The sequence below is a fragment of the Eucyclogobius newberryi genome, unplaced genomic scaffold (genome assembly GCF_026437365.1).
Source record: "Eucyclogobius newberryi isolate DKJ021-1_F unplaced genomic scaffold, fEucNew1.0.hap1 SCAF_17, whole genome shotgun sequence".
In the NCBI taxonomy this organism is placed as follows: Eukaryota; Metazoa; Chordata; class Actinopteri; order Gobiiformes; family Gobiidae; genus Eucyclogobius; species Eucyclogobius newberryi.
The window spans coordinates 2,806,120-2,820,836 of record NW_027315801.1 but is presented as its reverse complement, the minus strand read 5'-3'; the positions used below and the strand labels follow the sequence as shown (position 1 = coordinate 2,820,836).

The window sequence follows — 14,717 nt, the reverse complement described above, 5'->3', positions numbered from 1 at the left end:
GCTCCCGCAACGCTGCCGAAGGCAGCGTTGCAACTGTCCGACCAAACATGCGGGCTGCGCCCGCATGTTTGGTGCCTCGTCGCCCCTGGCAAGTACAGTGAACTAGCCCATGCCGAAGGCATGGATCATGCATAGTTACTCCTGCTATGACAGAAATAGTAAACAATGAGTGAATGGGCGTAGCCCATTCACTCATTGTTGACAACAGCAGCGCGAAGCGCTGCATTCCTCAAAAAACCCTCCTGGCATCGTCCCGTATGCGAGAATCCATGCCGCAGGCATGGGCCATGCTTGTATCTGCTCAAATCAATGGAAGTCTATGGGGAGTGGGCGGGGCATCCCGACGGAATAGGGAGTGACAAGCACGTAAGCGCTCGTAATGATGATTCCACCCCATGGCGGCATCGGGAAGGCTTAGAGCTTTCAAACGATGTATAATTTGTTGTTATAGTGGAAACGGCTATATTGTTTTTGCTAAAAATATTATTATTAGGCCCGAGCGCCACAAGCTGGCGAGAGGCCTATTAATCTCGTAAGGCCGTGCAAAGCACGGCTGCGAAAGTGCGCACGTAGTGCGCACGAAATCGAGCGCGAAGCGCTCGCCCACTTCCAAACACTCACTAACGCATTCCTTCACTCATGCACGCCCCGTGCATACTAATTAGTAGTAGGAAAATGGAACATTACCGTTGTAAACGGGCGAAGCCCGTGCAAAAGTGCGCACTAAACGAGCACTTTACATTGCCCATATAATAATCCCCATATAAAGCACTCATTTGCGCTAAGTAGCTCACGAATACGTTCCCCATCTCTTGCATGTTCCGTGCATATAAGCATGTAATGCAAAAATTGAACATTATTACTGTATAGAGGGCCAAAAACACAAAGTGGGCGGAGCCCACTCAAAATTAACCAAAGTACCCGTCAGTGACCAGGGACCCACACCATGAGGTAGGAAAGCGCGAGCGCTTTCCGAAAATGTATAGTTTATGATATTTGAAAAATGGGAAACATTGTTTTCGCATCGGAATATTATTCTTTCTTCTTCTTCTCGGGACCAACCCCCCTATTTTTCACCCAGTGAACATTGACGAAAAGTCACAAAGATGTTCACACCTCTAAAAATCGTGCCTCTCTACATTCTGGCTATTTCCCTTTTCTAAAATAAAAAAAAATTGGCGCGTCAGCGCCCCCAAATGTACCAAAAATGCATTGAGAGATGGGAAATGACCCAAAAAAAATCTGATCGTAGAATCATGAAATTTGGCGCAGAGGTAGATGGTGACAAGAGAAGTAAAAAATATTATTACGGCAACGCCGTCCGGCCAACCAAATGTCGGCCATATTGCTTCAAAAATGGCTAAACATGACTTCGGAGTTTTTCCAAACGTCGTACTTTTACGAACTCCTCCCAGGGCGTTGGCCCTAAAAAGCTGAAATTTGGTGAAAATGCTACTGAGGAGTGGGACATCAAAAGTTATTCAAATTACATTGATACCTCTCACGGTCTCTGTGCGGCGAAGCCGCAAACTGTAGCTAGAATTTCAGAAATCTCCCATATTTAAAATTTCTGCCGTTTGCGCAGATAAAGTCCGAATTGCGTCAAATTAGAATCAGTTGTTAAACTCTTTGCCCTAAACCTACTTGAAGTGAAATAAATTCATTTGGCGCCACAGCGCCCCCTACAGATTTTATATGGAGGTTAAATGTTTAGTTTTGCGAAATTATATGAAATTTAACACACAACTCAATTTTAGCATCCCCATCAAAAAAGTCAATGAGACCCATGTCATAATTGTTATGGCGTTGCCGTAACGATGACCGAAACCTCCCATGTTATTCCAATGGGGAAATCGCCAGAACATGTTTACACTTTAGACTTTCACAAACTCCTCCCCCTCAGGGCGTCAGCCCTATTAACCTGAAATTTGGTGAGACTCATCTTCAGGACCATCAAAAGTTATCCACATTTTCATTCTAAGAGTCACGGTGTCTGTGCGGCAAAGCCGCACATTTTGCCAAGAATTCAAAATAAAATAGCTTTTTGATGGTAAAACAAAGGGGAGAAGATGTGACAGCGTCACAGATTCAGCAGTAGGCGTAATAAACGGACAATTGGGGCTCCTCTTGCGGCGTGGCGGCGGCGTGGCGGCGGCGTGGCGAGGGCCGATCATTGCCGCTTGCGGCTATATTTATTTTTATTATTTTTCTTGTTCTTCTTCAGCGCTTTGATCTCTAATTTGACCCCCTGAACATGCTCAAAAACTCACCAAACTTTGCCCAAAATTCAGAATCGGCGAAAAATTTTATTTTTTCTGGGCCATTTTTTTTTTCGTTAAAAAATGGCGCGACAGCGCCACAGACAAAAGTCAAAATACATTGCGCCTATGGGAGACGCCCCGAGGTCAACTTTGGCGTAAAGCTACGAAATTCGGGACACGCATTCCTCTCGTGAGGACAAAGAAAAAAAATCATTGTGGCCACGCCCCCAGACTTGCCCTATGGTCGCCATCTTCCTTTGAAAATGAAAACACGCTGTGTTAGCCATTTTGTTCACGTCAAACTTTGACGAACTCCTCCTAGGGCGTTTTGCCCACCAACTTCAAAATTGGCGTACGTCCTCTGGACAAGTGGGGCATCTAAAGTTATCCAATTTTTGGAGATACCTTCTACGGTCTGTGTGCGGCGCAGCCGCAAAGTTGGACAACTTATTTTGGAATATTGCAGGTCTAAAAATTGCTCCCATTTGATCAAAACCAGTCCGATCAGGACCAAATTTGAATAAGTTGTTAAACTTTCTAGTTTGGACCAGTTTAGCCTGACAAAATTTAAATGGGCGCGATAGCGCCCCCTACAGAGTGACCTTTAAATTAACATTGAAGGTCAAAAATTAGTTTGACCAAAATGTTCTAAACTTTACCCAAAATTCTATTTTGGCGTCCCTATCAAAAAAGCCAATCAGACAAATGCCTTAATTTTTACGGCGTAGTCGTAGCGATGACATAAACTTCCCATGTTATCCCTATGGGAAAACCGCTAAATCTCTCGAATATCAACATTTTTCTGTTTCACACTTTAACGAACTCCTCCTAGTGCGTTTTGCCCACCAACCTCAAAATCGGTGTACGTCCTCTAGACAAGTGGGGCATCTAAAGTTATCCACATTTTAAGGATAACTTTTACGGTCTCTGTGCGACGGAGCCGCAAACGTTTCCCAGAATTCTGACTATTTGGCCTTCAGAGTGGCCTATAAGCAATAGAGTTTTTCCAAATGACATGATATTTTGAACAAAATTCTAATTTGCCATCCTGATCATGAAAGTATGAGAGCCGAAGTCATATTTTGTACGGCGTAACCGTAGCGATGACAGAAACATCCCATGTTATCCTTATGGGAAAATCGTTGAATCGCTCAAATCACCACATTTTTACGCTTCACACTTTAACGAACTCCTCCTAGGGCGATTGTCCGATCAAGTTCATATTTGGAGAATACCATCTACACAAGCGGGGCATCAAAAGTTATCCATATTTTTATTCCAAGTGTCACGGTCTCTGTGCGCTGGAGCTGCACATTTGACCGATATTTGTCTTCATTTGCACTGGTTAAGCACAGCATTGTACATGTACAATGTGTCACTGTCTTAGTTCTTAGACAATTGCGTTAGCGCCATCTCTGTAAAATGCAGAGAGCAGAGTCGGAAGGCCGGCGGCCCGCGAGGGCCGTTGGATGCCGCTTGCGGCTTTAATTATTTTTCTTGTTCTTCTGCTTTTTGAGCTCTAATTTGACCCCCTGAACATGCTCAAAAACTCACCAAACTTTGCCCAAAATTCAGAATCGTCGAAAAATTTTGTTTTTTCTGGGCCATTTTTTTTTTCGTTAAAAAATGGCGTGACAGCGCCACCGACAAAAGTCAAAATACATTGCGCCTATGGGAGACGCCCCGAGGTCAACTTTGTCGTAAAGCTACGAAATTCGGGACACGCATTCCTCTCGTGAGGACAAAAAAAAAATATTATTCTGGCCACGCCCCCAGACTTGCCCTATGGCCGCCATCTTCCTTTGAAAATGAAAACACGCTGTGTTAGCCATTTTGTTCACGTCAAACTTTGACGAACTCCTCCTAGGGCGTTTTGCCCACCGACTTCAAAATCGGCGTACGTCCTCTGGACAAGTGGGGCATCGAAAGTTATCCAATTTTTTGAGATACCTTTTACGGTCTGTGTGCGGCGCAGCCGCAAAGTTGGACAACTTATTTTGGGATATTGCAGATCTAAAAATTGTTCCCATTTGATCAAAACAAATCCGATTAGGACCAAATTTGAATCAGTTGTTCAACTTTCTAGTTTGGACGAGTTTATGATGACAAAATTGAAATGGGCGTGATAGCGCCCCCTACAGAGTGACCTTTAAATTAACATTGAAGGTCAAAAATTAGTTTTACCAACATTTTCTAAACTTTACCCAAAATTCTATTTTGGCGTCGCGATCAAAAAAGCCAATCAGACAAATGCCTTAATTTTTTACGGCGTAGTCGTAGCGATGACATAAACCTCCCATGTTATCCCTATGGGAAAACCGCTAAATCTCTCGAATATCCACATTTTTATGTCTTACACTTTAACGAAGTCCTCCTTGTGCGTTTTGCCCACCGACCTCAAAATCGGTGTACGTCCTCTAGACAAGTGGTGCATCTAAAGTTATCCACATTTTAAGGATAACTTTTACGGTCTCTGTGCGACGGAGCCGCAAACGTTTCCCAGAATTCTGACTATTTGGCCTTCAGAGTGGCCTATAAACAATAGAGTTTTTCCAAATGACATGATATTTTGAACAAAATTCTAATTTGCCATCCTGATCACAAAAGTATGAGAGCCAAAGTCATATTTTGTACGGCGTAACCGTAGCGATGACAGAAACATCCCATGTTATCCTTATGGGAAAATCATAGAATTGCTCAAATCACCACATTTTTACGCTTCACACTTTAACGAACTCCTCCTAGGGCGATTGTCCGATCAAGCTCATATTTGAGGAAATATCATCTACACAAGCGCGGCATCAAAAGTTATCCATATTTTTATTCCAAGTGCTACGGTCTCTGTGCGGCGGCGCAGCAAATTTGACTGACACTTGTGTTGATTTGCACTGGATTGGCCATGTCAATTGTGTTGCCGTCTGTCAAGTTCTTTTTTTATTCAACACACAATAAGGGCGCCATCTTTATCAAGTCGAAAGCGCAGAGTCGGAAGGTCGGCGGCCCGCGAGGGCCGTTGGATGCCGCTTGCGGCTTTAATTTTTCTTGTTCTTCTTCAGCGCTTTGAGCTCTAATTTGACCCCCTGAACATGCTCAAAAACTCACCAAACTTTGCCCAAAATTCAGAATCGGCGAAAAATTTTATTTTTTCTGGGCCATTTGTTTTTTCGTTAAAAAATGGCGCGACAGCGCCACCAACAAAAGTCAAAATACATTGCGCCTATGGGAGACGCCCCGAGGTCAACTTTGGCGTAAAGCTACGAAATTCGGGACACACATTCCTCTCGTGAGGACAAACAAAAAAAATCATTGTGGCCACGCCCCCAGACTTACCCTATGGCCACCATCTTCCTTTGAAAATGAAAACACGCTGTGTTAGCCATTTTGTTCACGTCAAACTTTGACGAACTCCTCCTAGGGCGTTTTGCCCACCGACTTCAAAATCGGCGTACGTCCTCTGGACAAGTGGGGCATCTAAAGTTATCAAATTTTTTGGGTATACCTTTTACGGTCTGTGTGCGGCGCAGCCGCAAAGTTGGACAACTTATTTTGGAATATTGCAGGTCTAAAAATTGCTCCCATTTGATCAAAACGAGTCCGATCAGGACCAAATTTGAATAAGTTGTTAAACTTTCTAGTTTGGACCAGTTTAGCCTGACAAAATTGAAATGGGCGCGATAGCGCCCCCTACAGAGTGACCTTTAAATTAACATTGAAGGTCAAAAATTAGTTTTACCAAAATTGTCTAAACTTTACCCAAAATTCTATTTTGCCATCCCGATCACAAAAGCCAATCACAAAAATGCCTAAATTTTTACGGCGTAGTCGTAGCGATGACAGAAACCTCCCATGTTATCCCTATGGGAAAACCACAAAATCTCTCAAATTACCACATTTTTATGTTTTACACTTTAACGAACTCCTCCTAGTGCGTTTTGCCCACCAACCTCAAAATCGGTGTACGTCCTCTAGACAAGTGGTGCATCTAAAGTTATCCAAATTTTAAGGATAACTTTTACGGTCTCTGTGCGACGGAGCCGCAAACGTTTCCCAGAATTCTGACTATTTGGCCTTCAGAGTGGCCTATAAACAATAGAGTTTTTCCAAATGACATGACATTTTGCACTAAATTCTAATTTGCCATCCTGATCATAAAAGTATGAGAGCCAAAGTCATATTTTGTACGGCGTAACCGTAGCGATGACAGAAACATCCCATGTTATCCTTATGGGAAAATCGCAAAATCGCTCAAATCACCACATTTTTACGCTTCACACTTTAACGAACTCCTCCTAGGGCGATTGTCCGATCAAGTTCATATTTGGGGAATATCATCTACACAAGCGGGGCATCAAAACTTATCCATATTTTGATTCTAGGTGCTACGGTCTCTGTGTGGCGGACCCGCAAATATATGTCAGAAATGGGAAAACAGCGAAATCTCTGAAATGTTCACATTTACGCTTCACACTTTAACAAACTCCTCTAAGGGCAATAGCCCGATCAAGCTCATATTTGGGGAAAATTATCTACACAAGCGGGGCATCAAAAGTTATCCATATTTTTATTCCAAGTGTCACGGTCTCTGTGTGGCGGACCCGCACATTTGACCGACATTTGTGTTCATTTGCACTGGATTTGCCATGTCAATTGTGTCGCCGTCTGTCAAGTTCTTTTTTAATTCAACACAATAAGGGCGCCATCTTTATCAAGTCGAAAGCGCAGAGTCGGAAGGCCGGCGGCCCGCGAGGGCCGTTGTATGCCGCTTGCGGCTTTAATTGTGGATTGTTGTGCCTTTTATACAACTTTTCAATTGGTTTTAAGGGTGTTTTACACGCCTGGGACCAGCTCGTTAGTCAATATCGAAGGTGTGCGACAATTGTGGCATTTAAGGATACATTTGAGGCCTCACTGGTCAACGAGTTTCTAAAATTATATATATTATTATGTTTGAAATTCATGAAGTTGAACTTCCGAGTTTTTTAATATGATTTTTAAAAGTAAGTTTGAAGTCAATGTTTAGACCTAAATATTTAAGTTAATTTACATTAGTTTACATTGGTCTCGCTCCCATTATCAATACAAGATCAATTTGTGAAAAATAATGCAACACTGGTTCTAAATAAATCATACTACAGCTATTGGAAGTATGCTACAGTGAGTGTGTACTGGAATCAAAGTACTGGAGATGAGTATGTGCCCTTCTTTTCTGTGGGTACTTTTTGAACTGGCAGTGTAGAGCACGTTCTCAACATCACAGTCGATCGTTACAATGACGTTTTTTTTTTCATTCAAATCCTGTGAAAAAGGTCGATTTGACAGTCTGTTCCCAGCGCTCCGGCTGCAGGCCTGAAAGAATACATTGTCCAGAGAAAGTGGGCCTAGATGAGCGCGCTGAGTAATTTCAATATAATGGCCTCTGGCTTTAGCCCTGAGCTTTTTCTTAACCACATCTGTGCACAATTACTGTGCAGCGCGCTCTAACTGTGCAGCAATAACAGGCACAGGCCTGTGACGCTGGACCAGAGGTGAAGGGGAAGATCATGTCTGCTGTTTGATGAATGAATGGATGGATGATGAATCAAAGACATTTCTGACAGTTCAAACCAGGGTTTTCAATTATTTTCTCCTCAGAGCCACATATATTATATATCGGCCCTAACGACATCACTCATTTACTATATGGTTGCTATGTAACCTATGGCCTCACTTACAATGAATACTGTATTAAACTGTCTTTACTAACAATGAATACTGTATTAAACTGTCTTTACTAACAATGAATACTGTATTAAACTGTCTTTACTTACAATGAATACTGTATTAAACTGTCTTTACTTACAATAAATACTGTATTAATCTGTCTTTACTTACAATGAATACTGTATTAAACTGTCTTTACTTACGATGAATACTGTATTAAACTGTCTTTACTTACAATGAATACTGTATTAAACTGTCTTTACTTACAATGAATACTGTATTAAACTGTCCTTACTTACAATAAATACTGTATTAAACTGTCTTTACTTACAATGAATACTGTATTAAACTGTCTTTACTTACAATGAATACTGTATTAAACTGTCTTTACTTACAATGAATACTGTATTAAACTGTCTTTACTTACAATGAATACTGTATTAAACTGTCTTTACTTACAATGAATACTGTATTAAACTGTCTTTACTTACAATGAATACTGTATTAAAACTGTCCTTACTTACAATAAATACTGTATTAAACTGTCTTTACTTACAATGAATACTGTATTAAACTGTCTTTACTTACAATGAATACTGTATTAAACTGTCTTTACTTACAATGAATACTGTATTAAAACTGTCCTTACTTACAATAAATACTGTATTAAACTGTCTTTACTTACAATGAATACTGTATTAAACTGTCTTTACTTACAATAAATACTGTATTAAACTGTCTTTACTTACAATAAATACTGTATTAAACTGTCTTTACTTACAATGAATACTGTATTAAACTGTCTTTACTTACAATGAATACTGTATTAAACTGTCTTTACTAACAATGAATACTGTATTAAACTGTCTTTACTTACAATGAATACTGTATTAAACTGTCTTTACTTACAATGAATACTGTATTAAACTGTCTTTACTAACAATGAATACTGTATTAAACTGTCTTTACTTACAATGAATACTGTATTAAAACTGTCCTTACTTACAATAAATACTGTATTAAACTGTCTTTACTTACAATGAATACTGTATTAAACTGTCTTTACTTACAATGAATACTGTATTAAACTGTCTTTACTTACAATGAATACTGTATTAAACTGTCTTTACTTACAATGAATACTGTATTAAACTGTCTTTACTTACAATAAATACTGTATTAAACTGTCTTTACTAACAATGAATACTGTATTAAACTGTCTTTACTTACAATGAATACTGTATTAAACTGTCTTTACTAACAATGAATACTGTATTAAACTGTCTTTACTTACAATGAATACTGTATTAAACTGTCTTTACTTACAATGAATACTGTATTAAACTGTCTTTACTTACAATGAATACTGTATTAAACTGTCTTTACTTACAATAAATACTGTATTAAACTGTCTTTACTAACAATGAATACTGTATTAAACTGTCTTTACTTACAATGAATACTGTATTAAACTGTCTTTACTAACAATGAATACTGTATTAAACTGTCTTTACTAACAATGAATACTGTATTAAACTGTCTTTACTTACAATGAATACTGTATTAAACTGTCTTTACTAACAATGAATACTGTATTAAACTGTCTTTACTTACAATGAATACTGTATTAAACTGTCTTTACTAACAATGAATACTGTATTAAACTGTCTTTACTAACAATGAATACTGTATTAAACTGTCTTTACTTACAATGAATACTGTATTAAACTGTCTTTACTTACAATGAATACTGTATTAAACTGTCTTTACTTACAATAAATACTGTATTAAACTGTCTTTACTAACAATGAATACTGTATTAAACTGTCTTTACTAACAATAAATACTGTATTAAACTGTCTTTACTAACAATGAATACTGTATTAAACTGTCTTTACTAACAATGAATACTGTATTAAACTGTCTTTACTTACAATGAATACTGTATTAAACTGTCTTTACTTACAATGAATACTGTATTAAACTGTCTTTACTTACAATGAATACTGTATTAAACTGTCTTTACTTACAATGAATACTGTATTAAACTGTCTTTACTTACAATAAATACTGTATTAAACTGTCTTTACTAACAATGAATACTGTATTAAACTGTCTTTACTTACAATGAATACTGTATTAAACTGTCTTTACTAACAATGAATACTGTATTAAACTGTCTTTACTAACAATGAATACTGTATTAAACTGTCTTTACTTACAATGAATACTGTATTAAACTGTCTTTACTAACAATGAATACTGTATTAAACTGTCTTTACTTACAATGAATACTGTATTAAACTGTCTTTACTAACAATGAATACTGTATTAAACTGTCTTTACTAACAATGAATACTGTATTAAACTGTCTTTACTTACAATGAATACTGTATTAAACTGTCTTTACTTACAATGAATACTGTATTAAACTGTCTTTACTTACAATAAATACTGTATTAAACTGTCTTTACTAACAATGAATACTGTATTAAACTGTCTTTACTAACAATAAATACTGTATTAAACTGTCTTTACTAACAATGAATACTGTATTAAACTGTCTTTACTAACAATGAATACTGTATTAAACTGTCTTTACTTACAATGAATACTGTATTAAACTGTCTTTACTTACAATAAATACTGTATTAAACTGTCTTTACTTACAATGAATACTGTATTAAACTGTCTTTACTAACAATAAATACTGTATTAAACTGTCTTTACTTACAATGAATACTGTATTAAACTGTCTTTACTTACAATGAATACTGTATTAAAACTGTCTTTACTTACAATGAATACTGTATTAAACTGTCTTTACTTACAATGAATACTGTATTAAACTGTCTTTACTAACAATGAATACTGTATTAAACTGTCTTTACTTACAATAAATACTGTATTAAACTGTCTTTACTTACAATGAATACTGTATTAAACTGTCTTTACTAACAATGAATACTGTATTAAACTGTCTTTACTTACAATAAATACTGTATTAAACTGTCTTTACTAACAATGAATACTGTATTAAACTGTCTTTACTAACAATGAATACTGTATTAAACTGTCTTTACTAACAATGAATACTGTATTAAACTGTCTTTACTTACAATGAATACTGTATTAAAACTGTCTTTACTTACAATGAATACTGTATTAAACTGTCTTTACTAACAATGAATACTGTATTAAACTGTCTTTACTTACAATGAATACTGTATTAAACTGTCTTTACTAACAATGAATACTGTATTAAACTGTCTTTACTTACAATGAATACTGTATTAAACTGTCTTTACTAACAATGAATACTGTATTAAACTGTCTTTACTTACAATGAATACTGTATTAAACTGTCTTTACTTACAATGAATACTGTATTAAACTGTCTTTACTTACAATGAATACTGTATTAAACTGGCTTTTCTGTATAAAACTGTCCTTACTAACTGCATTCCCTCTGTTTGCATTCAGGACCTTATTGGGAGAGAAGTGTATTGAAAACCAATGATGCTTGCAAAGAACTGGAATAGCAGCGTGTCATAAAAATGCTAATGCTAACATGCATATCTATAGAGTCCCTGAGGCAGCTGTTCAGACGTCTGCGCGTGTCGTGGCTTCATTTCATTTTTTATCCTCAGAGTCAACGATGTTACTGCAATAAATATTGAGGAGCTGCATTTTATTATTGAGACTATATTGGATTGTTGTTTGCGCTTTCGGGCTGGCGCTTAACTTATCACTTATATTGTTTTTCTTTTTACTTTTTTACCTTGGTATTTCATGTGTTATGTTGACATTTTAAACCGACACAAGGTCCTTTACACTCACACACGTTGAATGTTGTGTTATAAAACCCTGAATATAAAAGTGTAAAAACAAGTACATCCATCAAAGAAAAAGAAACTATGTGCACATTATTAATACTAAAACCAAATTATTCACATACTGATTTGCATAAGCTCCTCTAAATATTGATGATGACTGGAAAAACGTTCAAAAAATGGTTGTAAAAAGTGATGGACGCCAGATGGTTTCCAATGTTTTGACAAATCAGGACGATGCTAAGAGTTGATAAAGTTTGAATTCTGGTCTCTTCCAGAGCCCTCTCCGCACCACCGGCAGAAGGCGCCCAGCACCGACCTCTGCTACAAGAGTGAAGTCAGCAGTTTGATGGACTTCAATTCCCCAGACGCTTCCCTGGACAAAGGTAAACCCTCGGCACGCACGGCGCATTTCCACTGGCCCCGGAGCGTCACGGCGCAGTTCTTTGTCTTTTAACGGCAGAATGTGCATTTCCGTGGCTCCGGGTGCAGACGCAGAGCCACTGGGATAGGCTCCAGTCACCGTGACACATAACCGGTAGAACATACGTGAACGAGTGACTTTAGTACACACTCAAAGTAGGTTTCTTCATTTCTTTGTCCGAGGGCGGCTGTGGAAAGTGCCCGGAAAGTTCTTGTTTTTGCTGATTTGAGTGATTTTGCTTTGCTTTGCAGTTCAGTTTGCAGGGCCATAAACAGTGATGAAGGATGAGAACGCATTGATTTAAAGCAGGCTGTGATTGGCTGATGGTTACAGAATGGTAACAAACGGGAGGAAAACATAGGAAATGGTTCAGAGTTATAACTGAGCTTCTGAGTTGTGTATTTTTAGACCCTTTTTGGCTTCAGACTGGTTTATATTTGTGTTACATCACACGTACACAATGCACTTAAAACTGAATGAATTCATGAATGTACAAGGAAACCATTTGGGGTTTTTTTAATCAGCGAATCCATCGACATTAAAGAGTTCAGACGCTGGAGGAATACATTGTGTTGAATGGCATCGACCACACATCAAAACATTGTATCAAAAGACTTGTTTATCGTTTTTAAAATGAAGAATATCATTTGTGACGGAGCTGCCCACTCGACCCCGACGCTGAAGGCTCCACGCACTCCTGTAACTATGTTGCTTGGCGCCCAAGATGCGCACCATGTGTTGTCACCAAACAGCCACATTGACCTTCCACTTGTGCATTGTCGATCCGTTTAGTTACACTCTGCTGTGAGACGCAGGGTCCACTCTTGCCCCTCGCTCCTGTCCACTTCTGCATACATAGCTCATAAATATGTGTTATATATATATGTATCTGTGCCATTTTTGTTATTTACTCCTGGTATGAGTGTTCATTCATTGAAGGAATGGCTAAGGAAAGTTTAGATTATCTTGGGAATATTTCTTGTGCGTTACCTTGAGGACAATGGTGCTCTGTATGTCAGTTGGATTATGTAATAGCCGTAAGAGCATAAAAGCAGGGTCATAGCTGCCAGTCAGTTGGTGCTTGGTTAGCAGAAGAAATCCCTAGGCTGGAGTTTGTGACTTTATCCTTGAGCCCGTAACACCATTGAATAAAACAAAATGTGATCAACCAATGAGGGGGAAAAGTACTATTATTTTTGCCATATTCTTTCTATCCACAGCAAATCGATCTCAGGATTTTGTGATGTGTCCCAGTGTATGTTAAACCAAAACAGTGGCCACTTCAAAATATTTCCTGCCACTGATGAGCTGATTGATGGGCTTTAAAACCACTGCAAATACTGTTTGTGGAGAAGATGAAGTGTTAGACTTTTTTCCACACATCTCTCACATCTACATGTCTGTCTATTAAAATGAAAAAGACTTCAAATAGAGATGTCTGGTGTAATCTCGCAAACAGTATATGATATTTCAGCCCTTTTGTTATCAATTGTATGGTCTTTTCACGATACTTGGACCTCAACAATACATTTACAAGCATAATGTAGCATACTTCTGAGGCCTTGTGAAAATATTGACTGAAAAGCGTTATTTACGTACAGAAAAATAATGAGATATAATTTTTTTGTGGATTTCAGCCACCCCTACTAGTCCCACTTTGTAAAAACAATAACCAAACAGGACCATGCAACTATCTTTATAGTGTAAAATGAGATCAATGTCTTACAAAGAGGCTAAACTGCAAGCATTTGATTAGTTAACGTGTGGTATTGAGTAATAATGTGGTATGGAGTTGTAGTCTATACCAGCAGATCGTATCATATGACTATTACCTCTGCTATAGGCTCTGTTTGTGTGTCCTGCAGAGGCCATCAGGCTGCAGGGTGCAGAGTGTGTGGAGTGACCCTCCTGTGGTTCTGCTGCAGGCGACACGAGCTGAGGGACCATGTCTCATACAAGAGGACATGTAGTGTTCAGCTCATGTCACACATTTATTCAAAACATTCTACTCGAGGTTAAAAGTCTAATATGGACAGGCATATGGTGCTTCTTTTGTATACTGCATCCGGAACAGTATTAGAGTGAAGTATTTGGGAACATGTTAGTTATTATTGAGTTTGAAATAAAGCTTTTTTTCAACATGAACGTCCCACTGTGAAACTATGTATCTGGGACATAATAATGGACACAGTAGATGGATATATTTGGAGTGTGCTTTTAACAGTGTACCTTATTGACATAGTTTATTTTTGGACATAACGATTATATTGGACGGACCAGATACATTGTTTCAAGTGTTATAGCAAAAACGCAACAACAAAAATGCAACCTGACTTAACCTGACTCAGACACCCACAGCTTGTAGAGGGACCATCTCCCAGCTCTGCCCTCACTCAGACCAGTGCAGACCCCGGGCACGCTTGGTTCACATGTCCCATACTGCGGAGCTTGGGTCAATCATTCTTGTTTGTAAAGTCCACAGCGGCACAACATGTGGAC

The 14,717-nt window shown here is 38.3% G+C and overlaps 1 protein-coding gene across 11 annotated transcripts in view; it reads left to right on the top strand.

Moving 5' to 3' along the window:
- The window catches only part of kazna (kazrin, periplakin interacting protein a), a 268,056-nt gene that overhangs the window by 157,966 nt on the left and 95,373 nt on the right, over window positions 1-14,717 (top strand). For all 11 annotated transcript variants that reach the window (XR_011927113.1, XR_011927114.1, XM_072448716.1 and 8 more), the window contains one exon: window positions 12,073-12,180. Coding sequence is in view for 9 of the 11 variants with exons in the window: in XM_072448716.1 (XP_072304817.1) it covers window positions 12,073-12,180 (108 nt within the window). In the remaining 2 variants the exon portion in view is untranslated. The remainder of the gene's footprint in view (window positions 1-12,072; window positions 12,181-14,717) is intronic.